Genomic DNA, 26,628 nt, shown 5'->3' on the forward strand with positions numbered 1-26,628 from the left:
AAAAATGGGAAGGATAAGTGTTGTAATTGTGGAGGGCAACATAGGGTGACTTATGGAGGATGTGAAGTCAGAAGGAAAGCAATGGAAATCGAACAAGTCAAAGCTACTAATAATATTATGCTGAAGCTGTTAAAGGAATGAAACCTAAGGAAGTTATAAGGAAAGTTCAACCGAATCCAACAACAGAACAGAGACAGAGTGGAACTGAAACTGGGTTAACAGTTAAAAAGATTCTGTTGTTCATTGCATATGTAATTAATTGTACAGATCAAGTTAAGCACAAAACAGAAAAAATCTAAATAATTGTGAAAGGGGCAGAGAGTTTTTTAGTATTAAGGACATATCTTGGGAACACATAAATACGAGGTTAGGGCAGAAGGAAAGGTCAGAGGTCAGGAAGATAAAAACTGATCATCTTACAATGGGCCTTATTGCAAATGGACAGGAGTTTAAAGGATTTATTTAGAGATTGGAAAGATGATCTATATTATATGTATTCAAGAAACATGGCTTAACCAAATCTTGATTTTGTATAAAAGGATATGAAAGCATTAGAAGAGACAGAGAGGGATCTGGAGGAGGAGGTATATTTATTAAACAAGGAATTCAGTTTAGATTATTAGCTAAAGGAAGAGAGTTAGAATATTGTTATTGAAATTTGGACAGTAAATGGACGATTTAAAATAATCAACTTTTATAATCCATGTAAAAGACTATCATTAGATTTAATGGAGGAAATTGGGGTATTTCTAGAGGGTAAAGTTATTTGGTGTGGGGACTTTAATGGGCACAGCTCTTGTGGAGTCATCATAATGATCAAAATGGGGATATAATAGAAGAAATAATGGATGTTAAAAATTTGGTATGTTTAAATGATGGAAGTGGGACCAGAATTAATTTTAGAGATAACACAGAGTCAGCAATTGATTTAACATTAGTTTCAAATTTTAGCAGTGTTTGTTTGTGGCAAGTTTTAAATAAAACAACTATAGGAGTGATCATTATCCTATTAGGACTGAAGTAAAGTTAAATATAGAGAGGTATGTATAAAAGGGATAAAGAAGTGGTCTTTTAGGTCCGCAGACTGGGGAAAATTTAGGAAAAGTAGTAAAATAAAAATGTTAAAAGTAGACATGAACAGTAGCATTGATGATTTCAATTCTTCTATATGTAATGCTATCTTTGAAGCAGCTGATCAGGCTGTAAGGAAGGAAGGCGGGAAGAGACAGAATGTTGGTGGACATCAGAATGTACTAAAGTTATAAAGAAACTAAATAAAGCATTCAAATTATTAAAAAGAATCATAATTTTCAGAATCTGAATGAATACAAGAAATTGCAAGCAAATGTAAGAAGGGTTATTAAAAATGCAAAAAAAGATTATTGGAGGAGTTTTTGTAATTCAATAGGGAAAGAGACAGATATTTCTAAGGTCTGGGCAACAATTAAAAGGATGAATGGGATTAAGAGAGTGAGTGGATATCCAATACTAAATGATGGAGACATAACAGCAGTTACTGACAGAGAAAAGGCAAAAATGTTAGTAAATACTTTTGTTAAAATCCATAGTTCTGAAAATATTAGTGGAGAAGGAAAAAGGGAAGGCAAAAGACAATATTGGAGAACAAGAATTTATTGCAACAAATGGAAGATACAAATGATCCATTGAATATGTCTTTTACAATAAATGAACTAAATAGGGCACTCAAAAATTTAAGCTATCAGCTCCAGGAAAAGATCAAATTTGTTATGTTATGGTTAGTAATTTAAGTGAGTCTTCTAAAATATTTTATTAGAAATGTATAACAGGATATGGGAGGATGGGGAACTACCAAAAAGTTGGAAGGAAGCAGTGATTATTCCAATCCGAAAACCAGGGAAAGATGAATCCAAACCAGAAAATTATCGGCCGATAGCGTTAACATCCAACTTATGTAAGATAATGGAGAGAATGATAAATGAAAGATTAATATATTATATAGAAAAGAAGGGACTTATATCGTCTTATCAGAGTGGTTTCAGGAGAGGGAGAAGTACAATGGATCCAGTTTTATGTTTAGAGCATGAAATTAGAAAGGCTCAAGTGAACAAAGAGTGTTGTGGCAATATTTTTTGATATTGAGCGAGCATATGATATGATGTGGAGGGAAGGGTTATTAATTAAAATTAGAAGAATAGGTATAAATGGTCATATGTTTAGATGGATCAAAAATTTCTAGAAGGAAGACAAATACAAGTGAGGATAGGGAAGGATTATTCTGAGAGTATGAATATAGAAAATGGGACACCACAGGGTAGTATAGTAAGTCCGTTATTGTTTTCAGTGGTAGTTAATGATATGTTTAAAGAAGTAGAGGTGGAATGGGATTTTCACTTTTTGCTGATGATGGAGCAATATGGAAAAGAGGAAGAAATTTAGAATTTATTGTTAAAAAGCTTCAGGGAGCAATTTTAGCTGTAGAAAAATGGTTGTATAAATGGGGTTTTAAACTTTATGTAGAGAAAACTAAAATAATGTTTTTTACAAGGAAAAGAGTTTATGGAAAACCTAAATTAAAATTATATGGACAGGATTTAGAAAGATTTAAACAATTTAAATTTCTTGGAATGTGGTTTAATGAAAGAATGATATATTAAGAAAATAATTGATACATGTAGGAAAGTATTAAATATAATGAGGTGTTTAGTTGGAACAGAGTGGGGAGCTGATAGAAAATCATTAAAATCAATTTACACTGGGTTAATTAGGTCAGTCTTGGATTATGGATGTATAGTTTATAATTCAGTAGCAGATTCAAACCTCCATAAGTTAAATATTATTCAACATCAGCTTTAAGATTATGTACCGGTGCTTTTAAAACATCTTCAACAGCAGCTTTACAGGTTGAAATGGGAGAAATGCCTCTTAAACTTAGAAGGGATCAATTATCCTTAAATTATTGGTCAAATTTACAGGGACAAAGAAATGATCATCCAACATTAGAAGTACTTTAACATGGCTGGGAAAAGGAAAAAAAAACAATTAAAGAGCTTTGGATGGATAATAAACTCTAAAGTTAATGAAATTAATTTAAATTAGTTAGATATATATGTCAGGCAGTTCCATTATCTGCGGTTCCACCTTGGATACTTCCTGATGCTGAGGTTGATTTTTCTTTTTTAGAAAAGAACAACAAAGATAAATTTAACAATATGAATAGATATATAATACAAGAATACTTAAATGAATATTATAACTATATACAAATCTACACAGATGCATCAAAAAATACAGTTAATAAGGTAGGGATAGCATTTATTGTGCCACGGTTTCAAATTAAAGTAGGAAAAAGGATCAGTGATGGAGTCGCGGTGTCTACAGGAGAAATGCTTGCTTTGCTTTTAGCAGTTCAATGGGTGGAAGAGGTAAGACCATTAAAATCAATTATTTGCTCAGATTCTAGTTCTTTGTTATTCAGTTTGCAAAATAATAAATCAGATAGTAGACCAGATATATTAATTGAAATACAACAAACACTTTACAGAATCAATATGATGGGGCTAACAGTAAATTTTGTTTGGGTTCCAGCACATCACGGGATTAAGGAGAATGAAATGGCAGACAGAATGGCCAAAGAGAGTACTAATCGGGTGAGGATAGATATTAATGTTAGTTTTAGTATAACAGAAATAAAGGGTATAATTAAACAAAAAACAAGAGTGAGGTGGCAAAAGTTATGGGAAGAAGAAAAGAAAGGAAGATGGTTATATAAAATTCAAAAGAATATTGGTCAAATGAGAAGAACAGAAATAATAAGGAGAGAAGAGATAATTATTTCACGGTTTAGAATCGGACATACTGGACTAAATAAGTCATTATTTCTGATAGGAAAACATCAGACAGCGGGTCACATTTCCCATGTGGTCCACACTCCTTACCAGTTGGTGGCGGTAATGCTTACCTAAAGTTTCTTGCCAACCGCCATTAAAATTCAACTAGAAGAAGAAGAAGAAGTTCGCTTATGCCCCGCCTTTTCCCAACGACGGTCCTTCCGGTTTGAGCGCCATTCTAGACAGCAGGTAAGTTACAGTAATGCCCGAGTAGTGGCTAAAATCTTATTGAAATCTTTGCCATCCTTCCCTTTTTCGTTTATCCGTTTTTTCTCAAACACAACCATGAACTCTCTTATTTATTTCTGAGTAATATTGTACAGTAATATTTCAGGAAGCGTTAGCTTTTACCATATTTGGTAGCGCTTGGCTAGCATACCGGGACAGCAAGTCTCTTAACAGAGGGATCTCTCAGAATGATTTGAAGTTTGAACTTCAAATTAAACTCAGATGAATAGGTGTCGAGTGAAAAGGCTAGTCGGAAACCATGACTCTTTGGTGTTCTGGAAACCAGTTGAATTAACTTAATGTCGACGCGTGTTAGGAACTTTGACTTTGTGCGCTGCATGAGATAATAAACACAGGCCCAGTAGCGTGTTTCTACTGCTATCTAGTTCATTACGGATGCTGAGGTGATAAGAGGCAGGCAGTACATGAAGTAGAGAATGTCACAAATCTAACTTCTAAAATAGAGATATAGTGATTGAAGCAATTTTATTACTTGGTGCATCAAAACTGACTCGGTTATTTTTCTTTAGAAACCACAGTTTTGCTGCTCGACTATATTTGGCTCATGTTTAGCGTTGTTGCTGGCCGTCATTGTTAAGTGTTTTATTCTGATGTTTCCATGTGGTCTTTTGCAGACATGGCTATTCGTTATCCCATGGCTGTTGGCCTCAACAAAGGTCATCCAGTAACCAAAAATGTTACTGCTCCAAAACACAGCCGCAGACGCGGGGTAAGTATCAGCTTCTCTGCATACAGAGCAGGCCATGTTGAATTTTTAAAAGCTATACTTTTCCACAAATGTGCTCTTGATTTAGTTTGAATTTGACAGTTGTGTGTTACTTTGCAGCGTTTGACCAAACACAGCAAGTTTATTCGGGACATGATCCGTGAAGTGTGTGGCTTTGCTCCGTATGAGAGGCGAGCGATGGAGCTGCTGAAGGTGTCCAAGGACAAGAGAGCTCTGAAGTTCATCAAGAAGAGGGTGAGAAGGGCTGCTTCAGACGTGACAGCAATATTTTTGTCTTTTTTTATTTTTTATTTTTTTTTTCATTTTTGTCACTTATATTCCTAAAAAACACTTCTTCGTCAATATTACAAATGTTCCAATTCAGCATTTTACGTGCCGTCCATTTAGATAACAGTAAGGGCACTCTTGATTTCCTGCCAATAGTGTTTAGACCATTTTTATCATTTAGTTATCAGTGTTGTTTATCTTAATTTTGGTTTGAAATTCAGCCAACAATGTAGATTCACTACTGTGGCATCACTGGATCTTAAGGCCATGTCTGACATCACATAAAGAGCATTTTATTTTTGCACATCTGCTCATGTACATTCCCAGCTGTTGTAGCAGTCTACTCTTCTCTGATGAGCCAGGTGTGTGTTTATTGGACCACCTGTAAGCGTTATGGAAGAAATTGATTTTCACTGGAGTCTGACTTCAGTGAAAATGGAGTCAGACTTTACTTCATTTACTGAGATATAATGAAGCTGTAACACTTGTGGAACATATTGAGTAATAGTTATATGCTTAGAAGTTACCATGGTGATCTAACTAGTTTAGGCTATTATTATGAAGGGTTGCCAGGTCTCTGTCATAAGATGTCCTTTACATTACTATCTTTGTTTTGCGAAAAGATGTATATCTTTGAAAAATCTATTGTCAATCTCTTTCACTGTTGGTAATGCACAAGACTGTAGTATCTGGGGGGAAGTGCATTTTCATTACTTTTCTTTTTATAAACTATTTCAAATATGCATGAAGAAAATTTGATTAGAGAAATGAAACTGTTTACATTTTGTTTTCAAGCAGTTTTGCCTGCCTTAGAGCCTTCAGTTTCCTGGTCGTAGTGTGTGTATGTTTTAGTTGTGATGGTGATCAGTGTTCATTCTTTCCTAAACATCACTCAGTTCTTACAGAGTGTACAGTGTCTTTGGGGTAGAACCGAGCCGCACATTAACCGGCTAGAGTGCAACTTACCAGTGGAAACGCAGCATTTCTGTAGAATTTGAAGGAAAGATGTTAATACAATTTGGAATAAAGCTTTAGCATAACAAAATGGAAAAAGTGAAGTGCTGTGAATACTTTGGGGATGCACTGTAGCATCTTCAGGAGGCCTTTAGCTTTTCCTCTGAGCCTTATTGGTATTGTTGACCCCAGAATCTCCATCACTGAGACACATAACCCATCAGACCTGAGCAGTGTGCTGGCTGCTACTTTTACTGCTTATTTTATTCTGTCATTGTTTTTATTTCACCATTTTGCCTATTTTAATTGGTTACTCTTCAGTGTGCAATAATACTGTGCAAATAAAGATTGGTTGATAAGATTGGTTGAAACATGCAGATGAACATGACACCTCAGATATCTTGAAAGGGAACCCAAGAAGCAAGAAGGTAGCATAAGTTAATTATGGTTAATTAACTTATTAATTAATTAACCATAAGTTAATTATTAACTTATGGTTAATAATGAACCACTTATTAATTTTCAACAGATATGAAGCTGTGTGTCTGGGGTGTCTTGCCTGTTAAGAAGCATCCCAACTTATTCCTCCAGTTAATGAGATGTGAATGAACGTATCAAAGGCATTATAAATTGTGGCTTTTCATAAAATGACAAGAATTGTAATCTTCTCTTTGGCCATAGAATCATTTTTTAAAACAATTTAGACTTGGATCAGAAATCAGAATGTTTTGATCCTAACCTAAAACAAAGAAATTGTAATTGAGAATGTTGTTTTTCATGTAGCAAATATAATAAACATTATCTCTTGATTTTTAGATTGGCACACACATCCGGGCCAAGAGGAAGAGAGAAGAGTTGAGCAACGTCCTGGCAGCCATGAGGAAGGCTGCTGCCAAGAAAGAGTAACTCTCCTAATAAAAGCTTGTTCAGTACAAACTCCTGGTTCTGTTTTTTGTCTTTTAACGGTGGAAGGATCTGTGATCTGGATCAAACCACTGTGTAAAGGTTGCTGTCCAGGTGATGAGCTTTAATGTTCTGTCAAGGAATTCAGAAGGTTTCTAAGAAATGTTTTAGCTGTCAAGTATTTTGGTGTAACATTGTCTTAATCTTCCATCTTCATGAAGTTTGAGGGCAGCAGTCTTCCAAACTGCTCAAACGGGTTGGCAAAGAAAAAATGTTGCATCCAGATGGTGGAGCTGCACCTAATGATTTAAACCAGCAGTGCTCAGTCGGTTCTGGAACTATCAGGCCCGGTTAGCATTGTGAGGAAATCTGACCATTTGATTCAGGTGGGTTGGAGCTGGGATGATAATTATTGATCATGTAATTGAAGCCTGACGGTCTTGTTGCAGTGTCAAACTTTTTTTCTTTTTAATGGAATTGGATTCAGTCAATGTGACACAGGTGCATGGAGCAAAAACGGTGACTCCGTCAATTCAACTGACAATGAAAAGATTTGGCGTCGTAAAATAAAATATTGTCCTCAAGTATGCTCCACCCTTTATCAATGACCGGTTTCCAGTGTTACTGCAGTGTTGTTTCAGCTCATTGTTTTGGCATTGGGTTAAACATGCCCTCTTCACGGACCTAACGTTTTTTACAATATGAAAGTAATCCTGTTTTATGTTGAGACACTATATTTTTTATTAATCAGGTTCTTTGCTGCTCTTCCCCCACCATTTCTGCTGCTATACTGATTTAGCAGGTCCTCCTGTTCCAGCAGGACCTTAATTTTCTGAAGTTTTATGTATTTCAGGTGTCTCCATTGGGTGGCTTGATTTTAGTTTAATTTTAGCCCTCAAGTATTTTTCAGTTGACAATTTTGGCCCATTTGACAAAAGGTTTGGACACCTGCTGTACATTGATGCTAAATAGTTTGAATTTCTGCTTCATTAGTGTGTTGAATTTCATGTCCAAAGGAATTGGGAATATAATTTATGTAAATTTATTGTTTCAGTCTGAAAACTGAGGTTTCTGTGAATTCAGATAGAAAGGCTGGTGATTGAAACATTTTAAATCCACCCAAAATGCAGTCACCCTGATTTTAAAGTTCAAATGCTCTGTTTCCAAGGAATGCAGCGTCGTCGTGACGTCGAGCCTGATGACCCGTTAATCTATTTCGTCCCGCCCACCTGTGACATGCTGTCTGTGATTGGCTCGTTCACGCTGCTATAGCTTGCAAATTGGCTGAGGCTACTGTCTGTCCGCTCAGAGCGTGTTTAGCTAATTCCATTAGTGGAATCGGATTTATCCTGTAGTCCAACTGTTCATGGTTCATTGTTTGGGCCTGTTGGTTCCTCTATTCCAGGACGAGATTTAGTTAGCTGGGCTAAAGTTGACGGCTGTTTAGATTTTTGTTGTGTTTTTTTTTTTAGCAAATTCTGGAGAACCCGTGAAACGCTAAGAGGAACCACTCCCGAAATGTCTTCGGACGAAGACCGGGCCAAGGAGATACTCAAAGGTTTTAAATTGTATCCTTTTATCAGCTGTGATGTAAGGCTCAGGATGCAGTAAGCTAGCAGGTAGCTGAGCTGCTGCGGCTCAGCTCACAACTCTGGAAGTGATGGCCTGTCGGCAGGATGTGGGGCTGCCTCTGGTGGCCTTGTTGTTGGGGTTGCATGAGCCCGAAGTGGCAGCAACAGTTCGAGTATTAGATCCACATTGAAGGCAGATCTGCAGAACTAGCAGTTTGTCTGAACTTCTGAGTTCATGTGCCTCTGAAGCGTGAAATGTACCGTTCTGTCAAGTGTTGTGGTGAAATCTGCCTGAAATGTCTGTCTCTTAGTTGAGGGAGTTTTTATTTTATTTTATTTTTTAGACTTTGGGTAAATAAAGATGCTCTGCATAAAGCGCTCATATTCATAATGAATGACCCGTAGACGAGCAGCTTTTTCTCTGGGCTTTCAGATACAGATTAGGTGTCGATCCCAATTCTAATCCGGAAAATTTGAATAGGAGTAGAGTCTGCTGTTAGTGCGCAGAGAACACGGAAGCTCTGATAGGTAGATTTCAGCATGTTAGGGCTGATGGATGTAAATTCTGAGACTTGTTGATGAGGTACTTGCTCATCAACTACTGCACAATAATGTGCACAACTACTATACTGTTGAAGTGGTAGTTTAAAATGTTTTTGTAACGATGAATTTGATTTACTGTGAGATGTAGAATATCAAATGGACAGTCCTTAGCTAATTTCTGGGGAAAATACTTGGTCATATTCGGGTAATAGACATGCAGTTTATATATCTATTTTTGTTCTCTGAATAAAAATAAAATGATGGATAATTGATGTTTATATTTGCTGGTGCTCTCCCTTTAATTCCATTTCAGCAGCTTACAACCAGTAGCAGCATGACTGCAGTGCGGGGGTGTAGCGATATAATAATTTCACGATACCATATACAATATTCTGGTCACGATACGATATGTATCACGATATTTGTTGAGCGATACAATTCGATACGATTCAGTGCATTTTTACGATTTTCTGAAAGATTTTAGAAGGACAGAGTGATTTTAGTGACATTTTATGTACTATAGACTTGAGGTCCTTGGGTCCTTAGCCCTGACCTGACGTACCTTCCTGTGGGGGGGATTTATGTTTTCGCATCCACCTGAATAATGTGTAGTTGCGCCACTGGCTCAAGTAGTGGCTCCGCCTCCCCATAGTGATCGACTCCCTGCAGCTACGCAGCGCCGCTATTCCCCTGCTTGGATCTGAGTAGCTGCCTCTCAGACTGCCAGGATCTCATCGTTCTCTCAGTCTCTGATACTCTTTGTCTGTTGCTAATAAGAATGATCGATCAGCCATTGTTATCATGGAAATCCTCACTGCGCCGCGGATTCCGGCTGCGGGTTTTTCCTCTTCCTCTTCCTGCTCAAAACACAGCGCCGCTGCGGATGTTATCAACCCATGTTCATTCTTCAGGTAATCCTTTATATACAGAACAGAAACCGCTAAGCTAAAAACTAATTACGAAGTGAATGCTACCAGTCGAAATTTGCATTAATTTCGCGATCTCACTGCTTTTGCAGCTGCTCCGTTCGCGCCGCTACTCCTTTCCGCTTCTCCGTTCCGCTTCTCTTTCACGGTTACTTGCGCAACTTTACTTCGTTTCTCAGCAACAAAATACAGCCCATCTATTTATTGAAGATTTTGCATTTCCAAAAACACAGGAATCTAATGTTTCGTTTTGTATGTTTGGAAGCTCATTCCCTCTCACATAATCGGAAAAGCCGGGAAATGGCGGCGCTTTTGACATTTCTCTGACATTCGGAAAAATATGGTTTACTAATTAACTATTAACACAATTTAAAAACTGGTGTGTAGTTTATAATGTGCACTTTAAGCTCAAGTTGAAAGTGAGACTGAGGGAGGCGGTTTCTTGCTGCTACTCCCTTAACAAACTAGACCTTAAAAGAGCTAATAGGCTATGGACCCCTATGGTTTAACGGATCGATACTCGCGGATGAAAAATCGATACTTTCCGAGGGCGTAAAATATCGATATATATCGCTGAATCGATTTATTCATACAGCCCTACTGCAGTGATGGCTCAGATAACCCAACCTGAATAACATGCTGCTGAAGCCAGATTTGCTTTGCTGGTAGTAGCTTTTCAACTTGTCAGATCCACATGTGGCTGACCTGCAGCTGTCTAAACACTACTGATCGCAGCATCAGTAGTGCTGCTAAGCACTACTGCTAGACATTTATAATAAGATAATAAATATCTTACTATTTCAGAATAAGATATTAGCCATATCTTATTCTGAAAGATATGGCTCATATGCAGGCAGCATAAAAGATGAGATGATAGTAGTGGTGGAATCAAAGCCTGCAGAACAATTGAACTGCAGTTTTTTCAGTGTCAATTTTGGATGGAGTCCAAGGAGCTCATTAGATTTCATGTGTAACTCCTGATATATCTGTAAGACACCTGCAACAGCTACTGGAGAGGAAGCAGGGAGACTGGAAAATAGCCTCAGATAAACCAAGAACGATTCTTCATAATCTAAAGTCTCCATAGACGTATCAGAACTACATTTTGTGTTTTTCTTTGGTGTTGATTCACAGATGGCGGTGGTAAGGCAACACTGGACTGCACCAGCCAGCATGTAGTCCAGCTCTACAGAGCTCTGCTCATGAGCTGATGTTGGAGGCAGGTGTGCTGAAGCAGAGGGACAACTAAAAGTTGCAGGAGACTTTTTTAGAACTGGTGTTTGAGAGCCCTTCTCTAGACCGTGTTATTGTCCCAGCTCAGGGACGGACTGGTGCCTAACCCCAGTGATGATTGACTGACAGAGGGGGCTGCTCTGGGCACAGATCAACCAATCATCCTGAAGTGTTGGACCAGGGCCGTGCAGAGACCACTAAAGGGGCAGGTGCTAAAAAAAAGGGCACATCTAACTGCATTTTAGGACAGAATATTAACAAAGCCTCTCAGCTTTCAGAGTTTAAGAAACAATGATAAATTACAAAATTGTGAGATATACAATCAAAGCGAAGGAAAATTTCCTTACAACTATACATATGTAAGATATTTTATTAGTAATTTCTTTCTGCGGGTCTATTTTGTTATAGGAAAGTATTGCAACATTCAAACCAGCAATTTAGCAAGTTATGTAAATCAGAGCTGGACCAGACATATTTTGTCTTTACAGAATTACACTATTAAAAATATAAACAAGGGCACAATGCAAGACTTTAGTGTGCTATAATCTATAAAAAAAAGAGCTGCCTGTTTGCTACACTCGCAGTGGAGATGAAGACGGTCCATTCAGGAAAGCAGAGCTGCATCAAACCTTAATGTGGAACTGCAGAAAATAGAAAAAAAAAACAAAAGCAAAAATTTAATTAACGCATGTCACCATGAGAAAAGCCTACTGAGTTTTGCTTAAAAAAAATTGTTTTAAAATTAAAATCACACATTTTTGTCTCATGAAGTGAAAAAATAATTTGCAAAACAAACTTATTTGCTCATGTCAGAAATATTTTCTTGCTATTCTAAGTTTTTGTTTGACTCAAAGTTTTGCTTGTGATTCTCACATGACTTTGTGGGCAGGGCCTAAAATCACAACAAAAGATTTCTGAGGTGTGCAAATAAAAGTTTGTTTGACAAATAACTTTTTAAGTTCACAAGACAAAAATGAGTTAATTTAAAAATGTTTTTTAAACAAAACTTTTTGTTTACTTCATACTCTGTGTACCAGACCCTAAATTTAAAGTCTGGATTGAATTTTTTTCCCCTTCATTAATGACACTTTTATTACATTCATTATATCTATCATGGTAGTTCAGGGTGAGTTATTTTTAATTCTAAATGAATGTCCTTGTTGGACTTTTATTTAAGTGCTATTGTCCCATCTGCTTAGAGGTACATTTACCTAAAGATACATTTACCTAACGCTAGAATAAATTCCTCTAGAATTAATACCTCTGTGCTTAAAACGCTACTCCTTGCTCGAGCAGAAACGATACAACGTTCAACATTTTGCAGCAAAGGAAATTAGAAGACATATATCCATTATGTAGATGATCGGTTTTGGACAGGGTATGCGCCCCTATTGCATAAGCAATACTGAAGAATGACTGCTATCATTAATGATACAGGGAAGAAGCTTTTAAGTTATCTTGCTTGCTAGCAAGATAACTTAATCTTTGGGCTGCCACCTTATCGTGGTGGAGGGGTTTGAGTGTCCCAATGATCCTAGGAGCTATGCTGTCTGGGGCTTTATGCCCCTGGTAGGGTCACCCAAGGCAGACGGGTCCTAGGTGAGGAACCAGACAAAGTGCAGCCCGAAGACCCCTATGATGAATACGAACTTTGGACTGCGTTTTCCCTCGCCCGGACGCGGGTCACCGGGGCCCCACTCTGGAGCTAGGCCTGGAGGTGGGGCACGATGGCGAGCGCCTGGTGGCTGGGCTTTTACCCACGGAGCCCGGCCGGGCTCAGCCCGAAGAGGAGACGTGGGTCCCCCTTCCGATGGGCTCACCACCTGTCCGAGGGGCCAAAGGGGTCGGGTGCATTGTGCTATGGGCGGCAGCCAAGGGAGGGGACCCTGGCGGTCTGATCCTCGGCTGCAGAAGCTGGCTCTCGGGACGTGGAACGTCACCTCTCTGGTGGGGAAGGAGCCGGAGCTAGTGTGCGAGGCTGAGAGGTTCCGGCTAGAAATAGTCGGCCTCACCTCGACGCATGGCTCTGGTTCTGGAACCAGTCTCCTTGAGAGGGGCTGGACGTACTTCCACTCTGGAGTTGCCCACGGTGAGAGGCGCCGGGCTGGAGTGGGCATACTTGTTGCCCCCCATTTGGGCGCCTGTACGTTGGGGTTCACCCCGGTGAACGAGAGGGTGGCCTCCCTCCGCCTACGGGTGGGGGGACGGGTTCTGACTGTTTGTGCTTACGGGCCAAACGGCAGTTAAGATTACCCACCCTTCTTGGAGTCCTTAGAGGGGGTACTGGAGAGTGCCCCTCCTGGGGACTCCCTTGTTCTACTGGGAGACTTCAACGCTCACGTGGGCAATGACAGCGAGACCTGGAGAGGCGTGGTTGGGAGGAACGGCCCCCCCGATCTGAACCCAAGCGGTGTTCTGTTGTTGGACTTCTGTGCTCGTCACGGATTGTCCATCACGAACACCATGTTCAGGCATAAGGGCGTCCATATGTGCACTTGGCACCAGGACGCCCTAGGCCGCAGTTCGATGATTGACTTTGTCATCGTGTCGGATTTGCGGCCGTATGTCTTGGACACTCGGGTGAAGAGAGGTGCGGAGCTGTCCACTGACCACTACCTGGTGACGAGTTGGCTCCGGTGGTGGGGGAGGAAGCCGGTCAGACCGGGCAGGCCCAAACGTGTAGTGAGGGTCTGCTGGGAACGTCTGGCGGAGTCCCCTGTGAGACGGAGCTTCAACTCTCATCTCCGGCAGAACTTCGAACACGTTCCGGGGGAGGTGGGGGACATTGAGTCTGAGTGGACCATGTTCCGTACCTCCATTGCCGAGGCGGCCTATCGGAGCTGCGTCTGCAAGGTCGTTGGTGCCTGTCGCGGCGGCAACCCTCGAACCCGTTGGTGGACACCTTCGGTGAGGGATGCTGTCAAGCTGAAGAAGGAGTCCTACCGGGCCTTTTTGGCCTGTGGTACTCCAGAAGCAGCTGATGGGTACCGGCGGGCGAAACGGCATGCGGCTCGGGTTGTCGCTGAGGCAAAAACTCGGGCGTGGGATGAGTTTGGAGAGGCCATGGAGACAGACTTCCGTACGGCTTCGAGGCGATTCTGGTCCACCATCCGGCGTCTCAGGAGGGGGAAGCAGTGCAGCACCAACACTGTTTATAGTGGGGATGGTGCGCTGCTGACCTCAACTCGGGACGTTGTGGGCCGGTGGGCGGAATACTTCAAAGACCTCCTCAATCCCACCAACATGCCTTCTGTTGAGGAAGCTGAGCATGGGGACTCTGGGCTGGGCTCTCCAATCTCTGGGGACGAGGTCGCCGAGGTGGTCAAAAAGCTCCTCGGTGGCAGGGCCTCGGGGGTGGATGAGATCCGCCCGGAGTTCCTTAAGGCTCTGGATGTTGCGGGGTTGTGTTGGCTCTGCAATATCGCATGGACATCGGGGGCAGTTCCCCTGGACTGGCAGACTGGGGTGGTGGTCCCCCTGTTTAAAAAGGGGGACCGGAGGGTGTGCTCCAATTACAGGGGGATCACACTCTTAAGCCTCCCTGGTAAGGTCTATTCAGGGGTCCTGGAGAGGAGGGTCCATCGGATAGTCGAACCTCGGATTCAGGAAGAGCAGTGTGGTTTTCGTCCTGGTCGTGGAACACTGGACCAGCTCTACACCCTCAGCGGGGTCCTGGAGGGTGCATGGGAGTTCGCCCAACCAATCTACATGTGTTTTGTGGACTTGGAGAAGGCGTTCGACCGTGTCCCTCGGGGGGCCCTCTCGGGGGTACTCCGGGAGTATGGGGTACCGGGCCCTTTGATACGGGCTGTCAGGTCCCTGTATGACCGGTGTCAGAGTCTGGTCCGCATTGCCGGCAGTAAGTCGGGCTCGTTTCCGGTGAGAGTTGGACTCCGCCAAGGCTGCCCTTTGTCACCGATTCTGTTCATTACTTTTATGGACAGAATTTCTAGGCGCAGCCGAGGTGTTGAGGGGATCCGTTTTGGTGGCCTTAGGATCGCATCTCTGCTTTTTGCGGATGATGTGGTCCTGTTGGCTTCATCGGAACGTGATCTGCAGCTCTCACTGGAGCGGTTCGCAGCCGAGTGTGAAGTGGCCGGGATGAGGCTCAGTGCCTCCAAATCCGATGCCATGGTCTTGAGCCGGAAAAGGGTAGAGTACCTTCTCCGGGTCAGGGGGGTCGTCCTGCCTCAAGTGGAGGAGTTTAAGTATCTGGGGATCTTGTTCACGAATGAGGGAAGAAGGGAACGGGAGATCGAAAGGCGGATTGGGGCAGCGTCTACTGTGAAGCGGGCGCTGTACCGGCCCGTCGTGGTGAAGAGAGAGCTGAGCCAAAAAGCGAAGCTCTCGATTTACCGGTCAATCTACGTTCCCACCCTCATCTATGGTCATGAGCTTTGGGTCATGACCGAAAGAACGAGATCACGGGTACAAGCGGCCGAAATGAGTTTCCTCCGCAGGGTGGCTGGGCTCTCCCTTAGAGATAGGGTGAGAAGCTCGGTCATCCGGGAGGGACTCAGAGTAGAGCCGCTGCTCCTCCACGTCGAGAGGAGCCAGTTGAGGTGGCTCGGGCATCTGGTAAGGATGCCTCCTGGACGCCTCCCTGGTGAGGTGTTCCGGGCACGTCCCACCGGGAGGAGGCCTCGGGGAAGACCCAGGACACGCTGGAGGGATTACGTCTCTCGGCTGGCCTGGGAACGCCTTGGGATTCCCCCGGAGGAGCTGGAAGAAGTGGCTGGGGAGAGGGAAGTCTGGGCCTCCCTTCTGAAGCTGCTGCCCCCGCGACCCGACCCCGGATAAGCGGAAGAAAATGGATGGATGGATGGCTAGCAAAGTCGTTAGCTAGCAGCTAGTTAATAGCACATCAACAACAGCCTAACGTCTGTATGATAAAAACACTGAATCGATAGATAAGAACAGTTTCTCCTCACCTGGCTGTCTCCTCCCGCTCTGTAGTTCTTCAGAGAAAGACGCAGAGGCCTGTCAGTGTCTGTTGTATTTCATTACCTTTCTGCTTAAACCGCGACTCCGAGCTGAAGCAGAAACGATACTTCAACATTTTCCGTCATCTGACAAGTAGCAAGTCTACTCCACTCTATTCACCAAAAAATGTTTTTTTTTTATTCACCAAAAACTGTTCTGTAATCTGGAAGGTTCGCTACGTTTAGCTCCAGTTAGCCGCCTTATCTTACTGTGCGAGAGGCAATAGACCAGGGGTCCCCAAACCACGGCCCGCGGGCCGGATCCGGCCCGCCTCCACATTTGGTCCGGCCCCCTGAACAATACCAGAGAGCATTTAGATTTTTTTTCATATACCGTATTTTGCGGACTACAAGCCGTTTATATGCGTATTTTTCTTCAACCACCAGGGGGCTCTTTAGCAAGAAATTAATCATTGGAAGCCTGGTTACTTGCGCGCCAACACTGAACCCACAAACAGCAAAATGAGTAAGAAACAGATCAGATGTCTTTGGAAAGTTTCTTTGCAAAGGGGAAAAGGCCCAGAGAAGAGACAGGAGAATGGATTTGTCCCGGACCGGTAGGTGAGTCCCACATTACAAACCGTAACATGCGGCGACCGGCTGCTAATGAGGCAATGAAGCTTCAAGCTGCTTTGCCACGTAGAGACCAAGCAGGCTGGGCTCAAGCAACACAGCTCGGGTGTCATTGTCTCTCATCAGTCCCTGATGGGACCGTCTGGTTGCAGAGAAACAAACTCAGTGCTCCCGTTAGTCATTATCGTGAGTTAAAATTTTCACAAAAGTAAAATGTTCGTTTTTGTGGCGCTTCTGTATCTTATTTCAATGGGATATATAAACGTTACCATAGCGACCAGAGTCAGAGCGTTTGGGCAGTGGTCAAGAGGAGAGGAGTAGAGCTTCGGCCGATTCTCCAAACCTCTGTGACCACAGAGCTGATAAAAGTACAACAGGTTTGATCGGTTCGTGTTCAGCCACACGGCACAAACCGATTCCAGTCACGAACATCCCGATTCCAGAGGATAATCCAGTAAAACCCCCCAACATAGCGGGAATTTAGAATAACCAAACACGGATGACGATGTAGAAGTAGTAGTTATGGTTTGTGGAGTCATTTTACTAGATAAAAGACGTAATAAAAAGAAAAGGCGGTGGAAGAAAGACGACGGGAGCAGCCGCTCTATTGGCTGCACTATGATTTGGAGGTGAATGTTTTTTTATAGTTAACATTTTTAACTGAATAAACATAATAATGACCTTTTAGTTTTAATAATAAACATTTCAACATTTGATCTCCGATATCCACCGGACTCTCAGTTGCGCGATATGTCAGCTGTTTAGGATTCCCCTCTGTTCTTACGTCACCGCTCTTTTTGATTGGCTACCTGTCACATTCAGCAGGTTGTATTGTAGTTCCCGGTCAGAGAAAACCCCACAGGCTGCGATAAAAGGGCCAAGACGACCCAAATAGGGCATATTCAGCATTTAGTGGGAACACCAACATGTAGAAGCCTTATCTGACTGTTCATCCCCCCTCCGACTCCCCCTCTCCCTCCCGGGCCGCAACAAAAAGTCCAAGTCTTGACCGGTCCGCGGTAATAAACAGGTTGGGACCACTGATTTAGCACATGCTAGTAGCAACACGAAGGATCAGCACTTTTACTGTTAGTTATCGTTCGGAAACTACCGTAATAAGTTTTGTTAAATCTGATCTTGGCAACTTTTTCTTTTTCAACCGTAATAAATGTTGAATCATCACTCACACTACTGACGTTAGCATGTACACTTTAATGATCGCCATCCACTGTTATCCCCCCTCCTCACACAACCGAAATCCCCAGAACCCCCTGCTCTAGTTCCCCCTCCCACTACCTTACATCTCACACATGCGCAGTATGCTACTTACAACTTAACAATCTCTCCTCTTTCTTTAAAGAACACATAACAAGCTAAAATAACATTCGGTAGTAGCATTTTAACTTTACTTATTTTAGCTCCATTTACTTGAACTTAACTTATGTAAGGAACAGTAGTGTTTTTGCTTGTTTGTTTTAATCTTTAAGTTGCCATTTCCCTTCACTTAGGGCTCTCAGAAGTCCAAGGGCAGACGCCCCCACTTTTGTTAAGCAGTTAGCAAGTTGGTCTTTGGTAGGTGTCCATATGATTTCCTGAATTGTCCCAGAACCCACAAGTTCTTTGATACTGCTGATCTCAAGCCGAAGTCTCTTTTCAGTTACGCATTTTGTAGATTTGACAGCATCAAGGAGGGAATGGTTGTCTGTTACACAGGTAATGGGTAGGATGTTGCGTGTGCCATCACCAACCATGAGCTCTGAATAGAGTGTAGTGAGAAAGACGGCATTATCAATCCCATCTGCTAGTGCTAAAGTCTCTCCAGCTAACGTGCTTCGTACCACTCTCCTAATCCGTCTGGATTGCCAGCATATGGGTGAAAATTTTCCATCTTCTCCCATCAGCATGACAAGATGTCCTCCTTGTGTCCCTCCATCTGAGAGGTTTCCCATTGAGGAATCGCTGAACACCACTAGCTTGTGGTATTTGATGTCTCCTAAGCATTGGAATCTGAGGGTAACTTCCTCAGATTTAAGTTTTCTGATCAGTTTGTTTGCACAGTGTAATGTTTGAATCGTAGCATGTTTTGTGTTTGACGCCAAGATGGATATGTCACACATGATGTCAGGTCTGCTCTGTCTTGCTACCCACAGAATCTGTCCAATCTTGGATTTTAACATGTCCATTTCTGTGTCTGTTAATGGAGCCTCCCGCTGTGGTGCTCTGATGGGATCCATAGTAATGGGCTGTAGGTTTTTAATGTATGCACGCTGTTGTACTCTGATTTCATTCTGTAGAGAATGAATCTCCATTCCAATGTAGTTGAAGCTGTTATGTTCTTCTCGTCCAACTTGAAAAGCAGTTTTCAGTTTGGGAATAATAGCTGAAGAAAACGTGTCTGAACCACCCCATACAAAGTCATCTACATGGCATGCAAGAACTCCTGTCACCTTACAGAAATCATCTTGCCAGTAGAAGACAGCTGGATCAACTTTTGACACAGTTCCTCCCAGCTTCTGCATGGTTTCTTTCACCTTGTTGTACCAGAACAAGGAAGCATCTGCCAAGCCATAGACACATTTGTTTAACTTCCATACGATTCCTTCGCTCTCTGCCTCTTGAGGTGGACGAAGATACACATGCCGTGTTAAATCTTTACCTTGCAAAAAGGCTGCTTTGATGTCCATAGAGTTCAGCTTCCATTTATTTTGGCATATAACAGCTATGACCATCTTTAGTGATTCAGAGGAACAAGTGGGTGAATCCTTAGGAAGTTCTTGAATGTTAATTTCTTCAAAGCCTCTTGCAACCAGTCTAGCTTTGGGTACTATGTCTACTTGTGTTTTCTTGAGTGTGCACACCCACCTCGTTGATATGCATTTCTGACCTTCATCTTTTTCCTCCACAAACACATTGTTTCTTTTCCAGTTCTCAAGTTCAGTATGTTTAGCGTGTGAGAAAATATCCTCGTTCACTACTAATATTTCATCTCTGTTGTCAGTATTGGTCTTGACATTTTCAACCACTTCGAGGTTGCTTACTTGTCCCACATCAATTGACCCTGTGGATCCAGCAATTTCCTCTGGCTCAGTATATTCTAAGTTGTACCAGTTTTTGAGTTTCCCACTGGCTTTTCCTGCCCGGCTTGTTATTTTTCCAGCATATTTTTGACCTGTTTCTTTGTCTGTGTATTTAATTCCTCGTCCAGCTTTTAGTTTTATTCCTTCACTTACAGTTGTGTGTGTCATTGGGAGACCGCCCTCTTCAGGTTGTACTGGATCACAGGAGGATTCACTGTTTTCTGTAACATCAAGTGATTCATTGCTTGTTGGTGCCATCTCATGTTCGCTTTCAAAATCATGTTCTTCATCAAATACTGGTGTCTTTGAAAGGTGGTCATCCGTTTTAAATGGATTTTTGTTTTCACTTTCTTCTAGTTTCTCTTGTGTCTCATTCATTTTTCTCAGCTTAGACTGGTGTACTCTGACATATGTTCCACCATGCCTGACGAATATTACTACACCATCTTGGCCAATAACCACACCTGGCCCTTTCCACTCCTGACAGTCTGTACGTTTATAATAGACTTTGTCTCCTGTTTCATATTTGTCATCTGTGGGTCTCAGCTGTTTTCGCAGGGCTCTTCGGATCCTCTCAGAACATTCAGCCTCAGCAAAGGCTTTTCTCATGCCATGCAGTGTTGCAGTGTGATGACCCATCCATGTATTGACATCAGTTTCCAACGCTGGAGGTCTATCAATCAGAACTGATGGCAGGTTTGGGTTTTGACCAAAAACAAGTTGATAAGGACTGTAGCCATGTACATTGTGCATGCTGTTTTTTGCCATCAAAGCCCAGTCCAGGGCCATTTTCCAGTCACATCTGTTGTCTCTCTTTACCTTGAGTAGCATTTCAGTGAGAATCTGATTGTGTCTTTCCAGTAGGCCGTTGCTCCATGGACTGTATCCAGCAGTAGTTTTAACCTCGATGTTAAAATGTTCAGCCATGTCTCTTATTTCTTCATTGTTAAATTCACCTCCATTGTCAGTGAATAATCTGTGTGGTGGGCCATGAACACTTATCCAGCAGTGAATAAAGTGTTTCACTATCTCTCTGGGCCTTTTTGTGGTGATAATGCTCCCTGCACTGAATCTTGTAAAATGGTCGATAGCATGTAGATACCACAATCCTGGCTCAAGCTCATGTAGGTCCACAGCTACAGTTTCATTATACGTTGAAGCCATGGGTAAACCCACTGCAGGTTTAGGTTTTGCTCTACTGTACCGGATGCATACGTCACAGTTTTTTACAATTTCCTTCAGGATTGTAATGCTTTCATCATCAGTGTTGCCTGAGCAAGACAAGAGCTTTTGTAGTCAGTCAACTGAGGCATGTCCAAATTGTTTATGTAGCTTTAGCAGTACTGTTTTTTTTTCTTTTGTTGTCATGTTTTCTGTCACAATGAGAATTTCATCTTCATCATTTTGTGTCTCATTTTGTTTAAACTGGCTTTCATTATTGATCCTTTCCTTTCTTAAGTTTACACAATAATGTCCAGAAGATGTCAGTTCAAGTTTTACAGGTTGGTCAAACATCATTGCTTTATCTTGAGCAATGTCCAAAACAGCACTTGCTCTCTTCAGTGATGTTTTGCTCAAAAGCATCGGTATATCTGCTGGAACTACTTCTGTCTCAATTTTGCATTTAGTTTCTCCTATTGTTGCAGGAATAGTCACCTTTCTTGTGGATAGCACCAGTTTTCCGTCCCCAAAACGGAAAGGTCTTGCACTCTTTTCATCTTTAATCTTTATCAATTCTCTTTGATGCAGCCCACTTACATAATCTGCAAGCCATTTTTCACCACACACAGTTCTTGTACAGGCAGTGTCAATCACAGCAGATGCCAAAGCTTCTACCATGAAGATCTGTGTGTCAGATGGGGATTCGTTTGAAAACAGCGTAATATTACATTCTTCAACGTCATCTTCTGATCCCTCAACATTTGTTAGCTTCACATGTTCTCTTTTATTGGGGCAGTCTTTTGCCCAGTGATAAGTGCTCCGACATATTGCACATTCAGTTCTTCTCCCGTATTTGTCGAGTGGATTAGTCCCTGCAGCCGTTCTTGGGCTTTGCTCTGAGTTTGAACGCCGTTCACGCTTGCCTGTATATTTGGTGAAAAAGGCCGAGTCGCCCTCTTGTGGAGGATAGACATTATCGCCGAAGATTCTTTTCAAAGCCGATTTCATGTTATCAAAAGATACTGTAGAACAGGCGGTAAGAGCCAGCTGTTTGTCTTTAACGTTTAGCCCCGCGGTGTCTAACAGCTTGAATGCTAACACTGCATCCGGTAGTTCCATTTTGAACTTACGTAACTTGTTGTACCGTCGTTCAAATTCGATAATGTAATCCATCATGGACGTGTCGCCACGTCTGCCGATCCGATCAAAGTCCGTGTAAGCTTCGTACTGCCGATCCTTTTCTTCTTTTAAAAACACTGAGTCCAGCTTGTTTAAAAGAACACTCATTCCTGTGTCGTCGTTGAGGTTTTCCGCAGCGATTTCCAGTGCGCTTTCTCTCGCTCTTCCCGATAGCGACAGGGTAACCGCTAGGGCCTGCTTCTTTTTGTCCAAGTCGGTAACAAGTCTCCAGATTTCAATTTCATTTTTCCAACTTTCGTAAGACGTCTTCTCGTCGAGCGGTGGGGGAACTTTGTAATTTCCAGCAGCGGCCATCCTCTGCTACCACTGTTGAATCATCACTCACACTACTGACGTTAGCATGTACACTTTAATGGTCGCCATCCACTGTTATCCCCCCTCCTCACACAACCGAAATCCCCAGAACCCCCTGCTCTAGTTCCCCCTCCCACTACCTTACATCTCACACATGCGCAGTATGCTACTTACAACTTAACAATAAATGTGATATTCAATTGACCTGTTATGACTCAAATTTTGCGTGTCCGCCCCCCTCTGCAGCTGCTGCATCGTTGTGGAAAACTTAGAACGGCAGAGATATCTGAGGCTTATATGTGTATGTTTACTGGTTTAAAAAACAAAAAAAACTTTGGGGTTGTGGCTTATAGTCCTGTGCGGCTCATAGTTCGAAAAATACAGACTATAATCCTGGATTTTTTTCTGTGAAAAAAGAGAGAGAGGGTCATTTGATTGTGCTTTCTGGAAAACGACATATTTTTTACATTTAGGCACTCCTGCAATCGTCTTTTTCTGTTTCACTTTTTCTGTTACAAAATGACTCCGGCCCCCCACCAGAGAAGGAAGAAGTTATGTGGCCCTCACAGGAAAAGGTTTGGGGACCCCTGCAATAGACCCTTTTCACAGCGACGTCACACAACTTCCGTTATGGCTCGAAGCGGTGTATCTTTACTTCCGGTGTGATTTTGCCTCTGGAAACCTGACTGAAAAAAATCATGGATACTCATTATCTTAAGAATATAATAAAAGGTAAGGTTAATAATAACAGTTAGATAGCTGTTATTACTCATTGTCAATTCACCATTCTCTATGTGTAAAATAAACAGCCTCCGATCGGATAGTAAACCAGCTAGCAGCAGCTTTAGCCACAGTTGGGAAAATATGTACACCGCTCTGTCAGTGTTGTAACGTTAAAAGGTTCACTTTCTGTATTAACTGTAATACAACAGTACTTACATGTTAGCCTTCATCAGTCATTGTCAATTTACCATTCTCCAACTGTATTTAAAGAAACCAGCCTCCGATCGGAGAGTAAACCAGCTAGCAGCAGCTTTAGCCAGTTAAGAAACATACACATACACCGCTGCCTTTCAGTGTGGTTAAAAGTTTCACTAAAATCACTTATGTCTTCCAACACTGTTATTTAGAAAAGCATTTTAAGTATTGATTTAAGCACCATCTGCCAAATAATTTCCATATTCTGATGTGATTCATAATTTCTCCATTTGTTTTGTTGTCCATCTTTCTCAACAGTAGCCGACCTAACAACCTACCATATCTGGGATGGTCTTGTTCCTCTGTCCATGGCAGGTTCAGTCAATCAGCTGTGGGACATCTGCTGCCTAGTCAAAGTATCATGGGCCTCTTGATTTAAAAGGACAAACCAGTACAGAGCCTCTCTGCTCCTGCAAGTCACACTTCTTGGATGAACACTCACTACTGCTAGCAGCTGTTAGAAATGAAATATTTGTGTATCTATTCTGTAATTAATATCTATATGTATCTATTAATAAATGAATTGATGTGTAGAGTTATGTAAAAAAAACTATTGTTAATAACTTCTCTTGAGTAATCTACATATATGCAACTTTTACATTTAAATTGCTTATTTTTTGTAAATTGTACACATCTGGCAACAAAGTATGTGGAGGAGAGGAAATGCTAAAATTAAAGCTGCCATTGTGGAACAAAGGTTTGTGGCTGTTTCTTTAAAACATCTATTTAATAATTATATTAAACACTGTACATGGTTACTACATTACACAAACATAATTACCACAATTAATAATGTAAGTCATTGATAGAGAAAATGTAGTTACAAAAGACATATCAATTTTATTTCAACATGTACTCAGGGTTTACAACTTAAGACATCCATGTTGGGTCCTTGGCGGGTGCCAGTCTGCAGTGAACTGGTGTCAGTCTGCAGTGAACTGGTGTCAGTCTGCAGTGAACTGGTGGATGACAGAGACAATAATATACTGTAGTGAGCAGTTTGAAGCAGAAGTCCCAACATGTGATCCACAGGGTTTTCCCAGCTGAGCACAAACTTCATGCACTTTGTTTCCACAGCAGAATCAAGTGTAACCTGTTAAAAGGGATATAAAGTTGTTATTCCTATGTTATTAATTTTCTACTGCCAAGTCTACAACCGCAGGAAAACAAAGTATAAGAAACTTAATCTTCTAATCAACATTGGAGAAATGTGAAGTCAATGAGCTAATATAGATGGATAGCTCATCACATTTCTCCAATGAAACATTAATATCTATATCTATCTAAAACAGCGTCTTCCTCCTCATGTCTTGATCGTAGCAGGAGTTTAACTTCTCAGGACGTGATGGAGTAGCGGGTGTTTGGCATAAACTGTCTTTGGACTTGTGGCTACAGGAAATGTCGCTACTTAGCGGTTTGTGAAACTAGCGTAAGTGAGGAGGGTTTAATACGATCACGCATTTTACATGACGGGTGGCAACCCCAGTCTATACTATAAACATCTGATTAAGATTAGAGCCTAAATACGTTCTATTTCCAAAACAGAAAGGCGACGGAATGTTAGCCAGCTAACAAATTACTATTGTTAGCCTAGCATATCAACTTTCGCACTGCACGAAACGGTACGGAACGGTTCCAAGCGTGTTCGCATTACAACTTGCGACCGGTGTTAAGTCAATCCGCGTTTCCCGATCAGATACGGTTCCCCCTGCGTCTCCTTACCGCTCCGCCCCGCGGCAAAATACGCGCGTGTTTGTGATGAGCACTGAGAAAGCACGCGCGTAGGGAACTACGGACACCGTGAAAGCTCAAACATGTTTCGGAAAAGTTGTCACTTTCGTCACGTTTTTGCGGGAAACAAATAGTAATAATACTAATAACAATAATAATGAAAAATAATAGTAATGATAAATACATATATGTCACATATATTATAGTAATAATATATGTGACTATATATATATATATATATATATATATATATATATATATATAAACAGGGCAATGCATTTTAATGCTCAATATTACCCATCAGAGACCGTTCCCCTTGTTTTACAGGGGGGAACGGTATCTGATGGCCATATTTCGCACATCAGATACCGTTCCCCTTATTTTACAGTGGGGGAACCCTATCTGATGGCCATATTTCGCCCATCAGATACCGTTCCCCTTGTTAAAAAGTGGGGGAACCAAATCTGATGGCCATATTTCGCCCATCAGATACCGTTCCCCTTGTTTAAAAGTGGGGAAACCAAATCTGATGGCCATATTTCACCCATCAGATACCGTTCCCCCACTGTAAAACAAGGGGAACGGTATCTGATGGGTGATTTTAACATAGGGGGAACGGTATCTGATGGGTGAAATATGACCATCAAATACCGTTCCCCCACTGTAAAACAAGGGGAACAGTATCTGATGGGTGAAATATGGGCATCAAATAGGGTTCCCCCACTGTAAAACAAGGGGAACGGTATTTCATGGGTAATATCGAGCATTAAAATACATTGCCCTGTTTTTATTTCATAAATATATATATGTATAAATACATTTATGATAATTATAATATCTATGTGACATTTATGTATTTATCATCACTATTATTATTATTACTAGTATTTTTGTTGTTATTGTTATTATTGTTATTATTATTAGTTTCCCGCTAAAACGTGAAGAAAGTGACAACTTTGCCGAAACATGTTGTTTGAGCTTTCACGGTGTCCGTAGTTCCCTATGCACGTGCTTTCTCAGTGCTCACCACGAGCACGCGTGTATTTTGCCGCGTGGGCGGGGCGGAGCGGCAAGAAGACGCAGGGGGAACCGTATCTGATGGGGAAACGCGGATTGACGTAACACCGGTTCCACCCGGCCCCATGGAACCACAAGAGCTGTGGTTCCAATCGGGCCGGCCAAGCGGTTCTGCTTAGAACCAGCAGCTGATTGGTTGCTGGTTGTTATAGAGTCAGATGTTGATTTTCCTTTGACAGCTGGCTCTCACTAAACTGTATTTTATTTTGTAAAGAGTGCTCTTTTCAATATGTTTATTATTAGTTTTAGCAATGGTTTTAGCAATTAGCAATGGATTCGTCTCAATATAGTGCAATCACCTGGTCTAATGATG

The 26,628-nt window shown here is 41.8% G+C and overlaps 2 protein-coding genes across 4 annotated transcripts in view; both read left to right on the forward strand.

Annotated features, from left to right (window-relative positions):
* Nucleotides 1-3,905: 3,905 nt before the first annotated feature.
* Nucleotides 3,906-7,002, forward strand: rpl36 (ribosomal protein L36). Its single transcript, XM_008408160.2, has 4 exons — nucleotides 3,906-4,058; nucleotides 4,733-4,827; nucleotides 4,945-5,079; nucleotides 6,883-7,002. The coding sequence occupies exons 2-4, from the start codon at nucleotides 4,735-4,737 to the stop codon at nucleotides 6,970-6,972; spliced, it is 318 nt and encodes a 105-aa protein (XP_008406382.1). The 5' UTR covers nucleotides 3,906-4,058; nucleotides 4,733-4,734; the 3' UTR covers nucleotides 6,973-7,002.
* Nucleotides 7,003-8,217: 1,215 nt separating this feature from the next.
* Nucleotides 8,218-26,628, forward strand: part of pde6d (phosphodiesterase 6D, cGMP-specific, rod, delta) — a 58,785-nt gene continuing 40,374 nt past the window's right edge. The window contains exon 1 of one of the 3 annotated variants that reach the window (XM_081606693.1): nucleotides 8,218-8,537. In XM_081606693.1, the coding sequence (XP_081462819.1) occupies nucleotides 8,488-8,537 (50 nt within the window). In that variant the 5' untranslated portion in view covers nucleotides 8,218-8,487. The remainder of the gene's footprint in view (nucleotides 8,538-26,628) is intronic. The other 2 variants (XR_014087405.1, XM_008408162.3) reach the window with 2 other exon arrangements.

Source organism: Poecilia reticulata, chromosome 4 (assembly GCF_904066995.2).
Source record: "Poecilia reticulata chromosome 4, P_reticulata-male-v2, whole genome shotgun sequence".
In the NCBI taxonomy this organism is placed as follows: Eukaryota; Metazoa; Chordata; class Actinopteri; order Cyprinodontiformes; family Poeciliidae; genus Poecilia; species Poecilia reticulata.

Excerpts from the sequence above, each read along its gene's own strand:
- rpl36 (XM_008408160.2), top strand. The coding sequence starts at position 4,735 with ATGGCTATTCGTTATCCCATGGCTGTTGGCCTCAACAAAGGTCATCCA. Across the intron at positions 4,828-4,944 it reads AACACAGCCGCAGACGCGGG|CGTTTGACCAAACACAGCAA; the intron begins GTAAGTATCAGC and ends GTTACTTTGCAG. Across the intron at positions 5,080-6,882 it reads TGAAGTTCATCAAGAAGAGG|ATTGGCACACACATCCGGGC; the intron begins GTGAGAAGGGCT and ends CTTGATTTTTAG.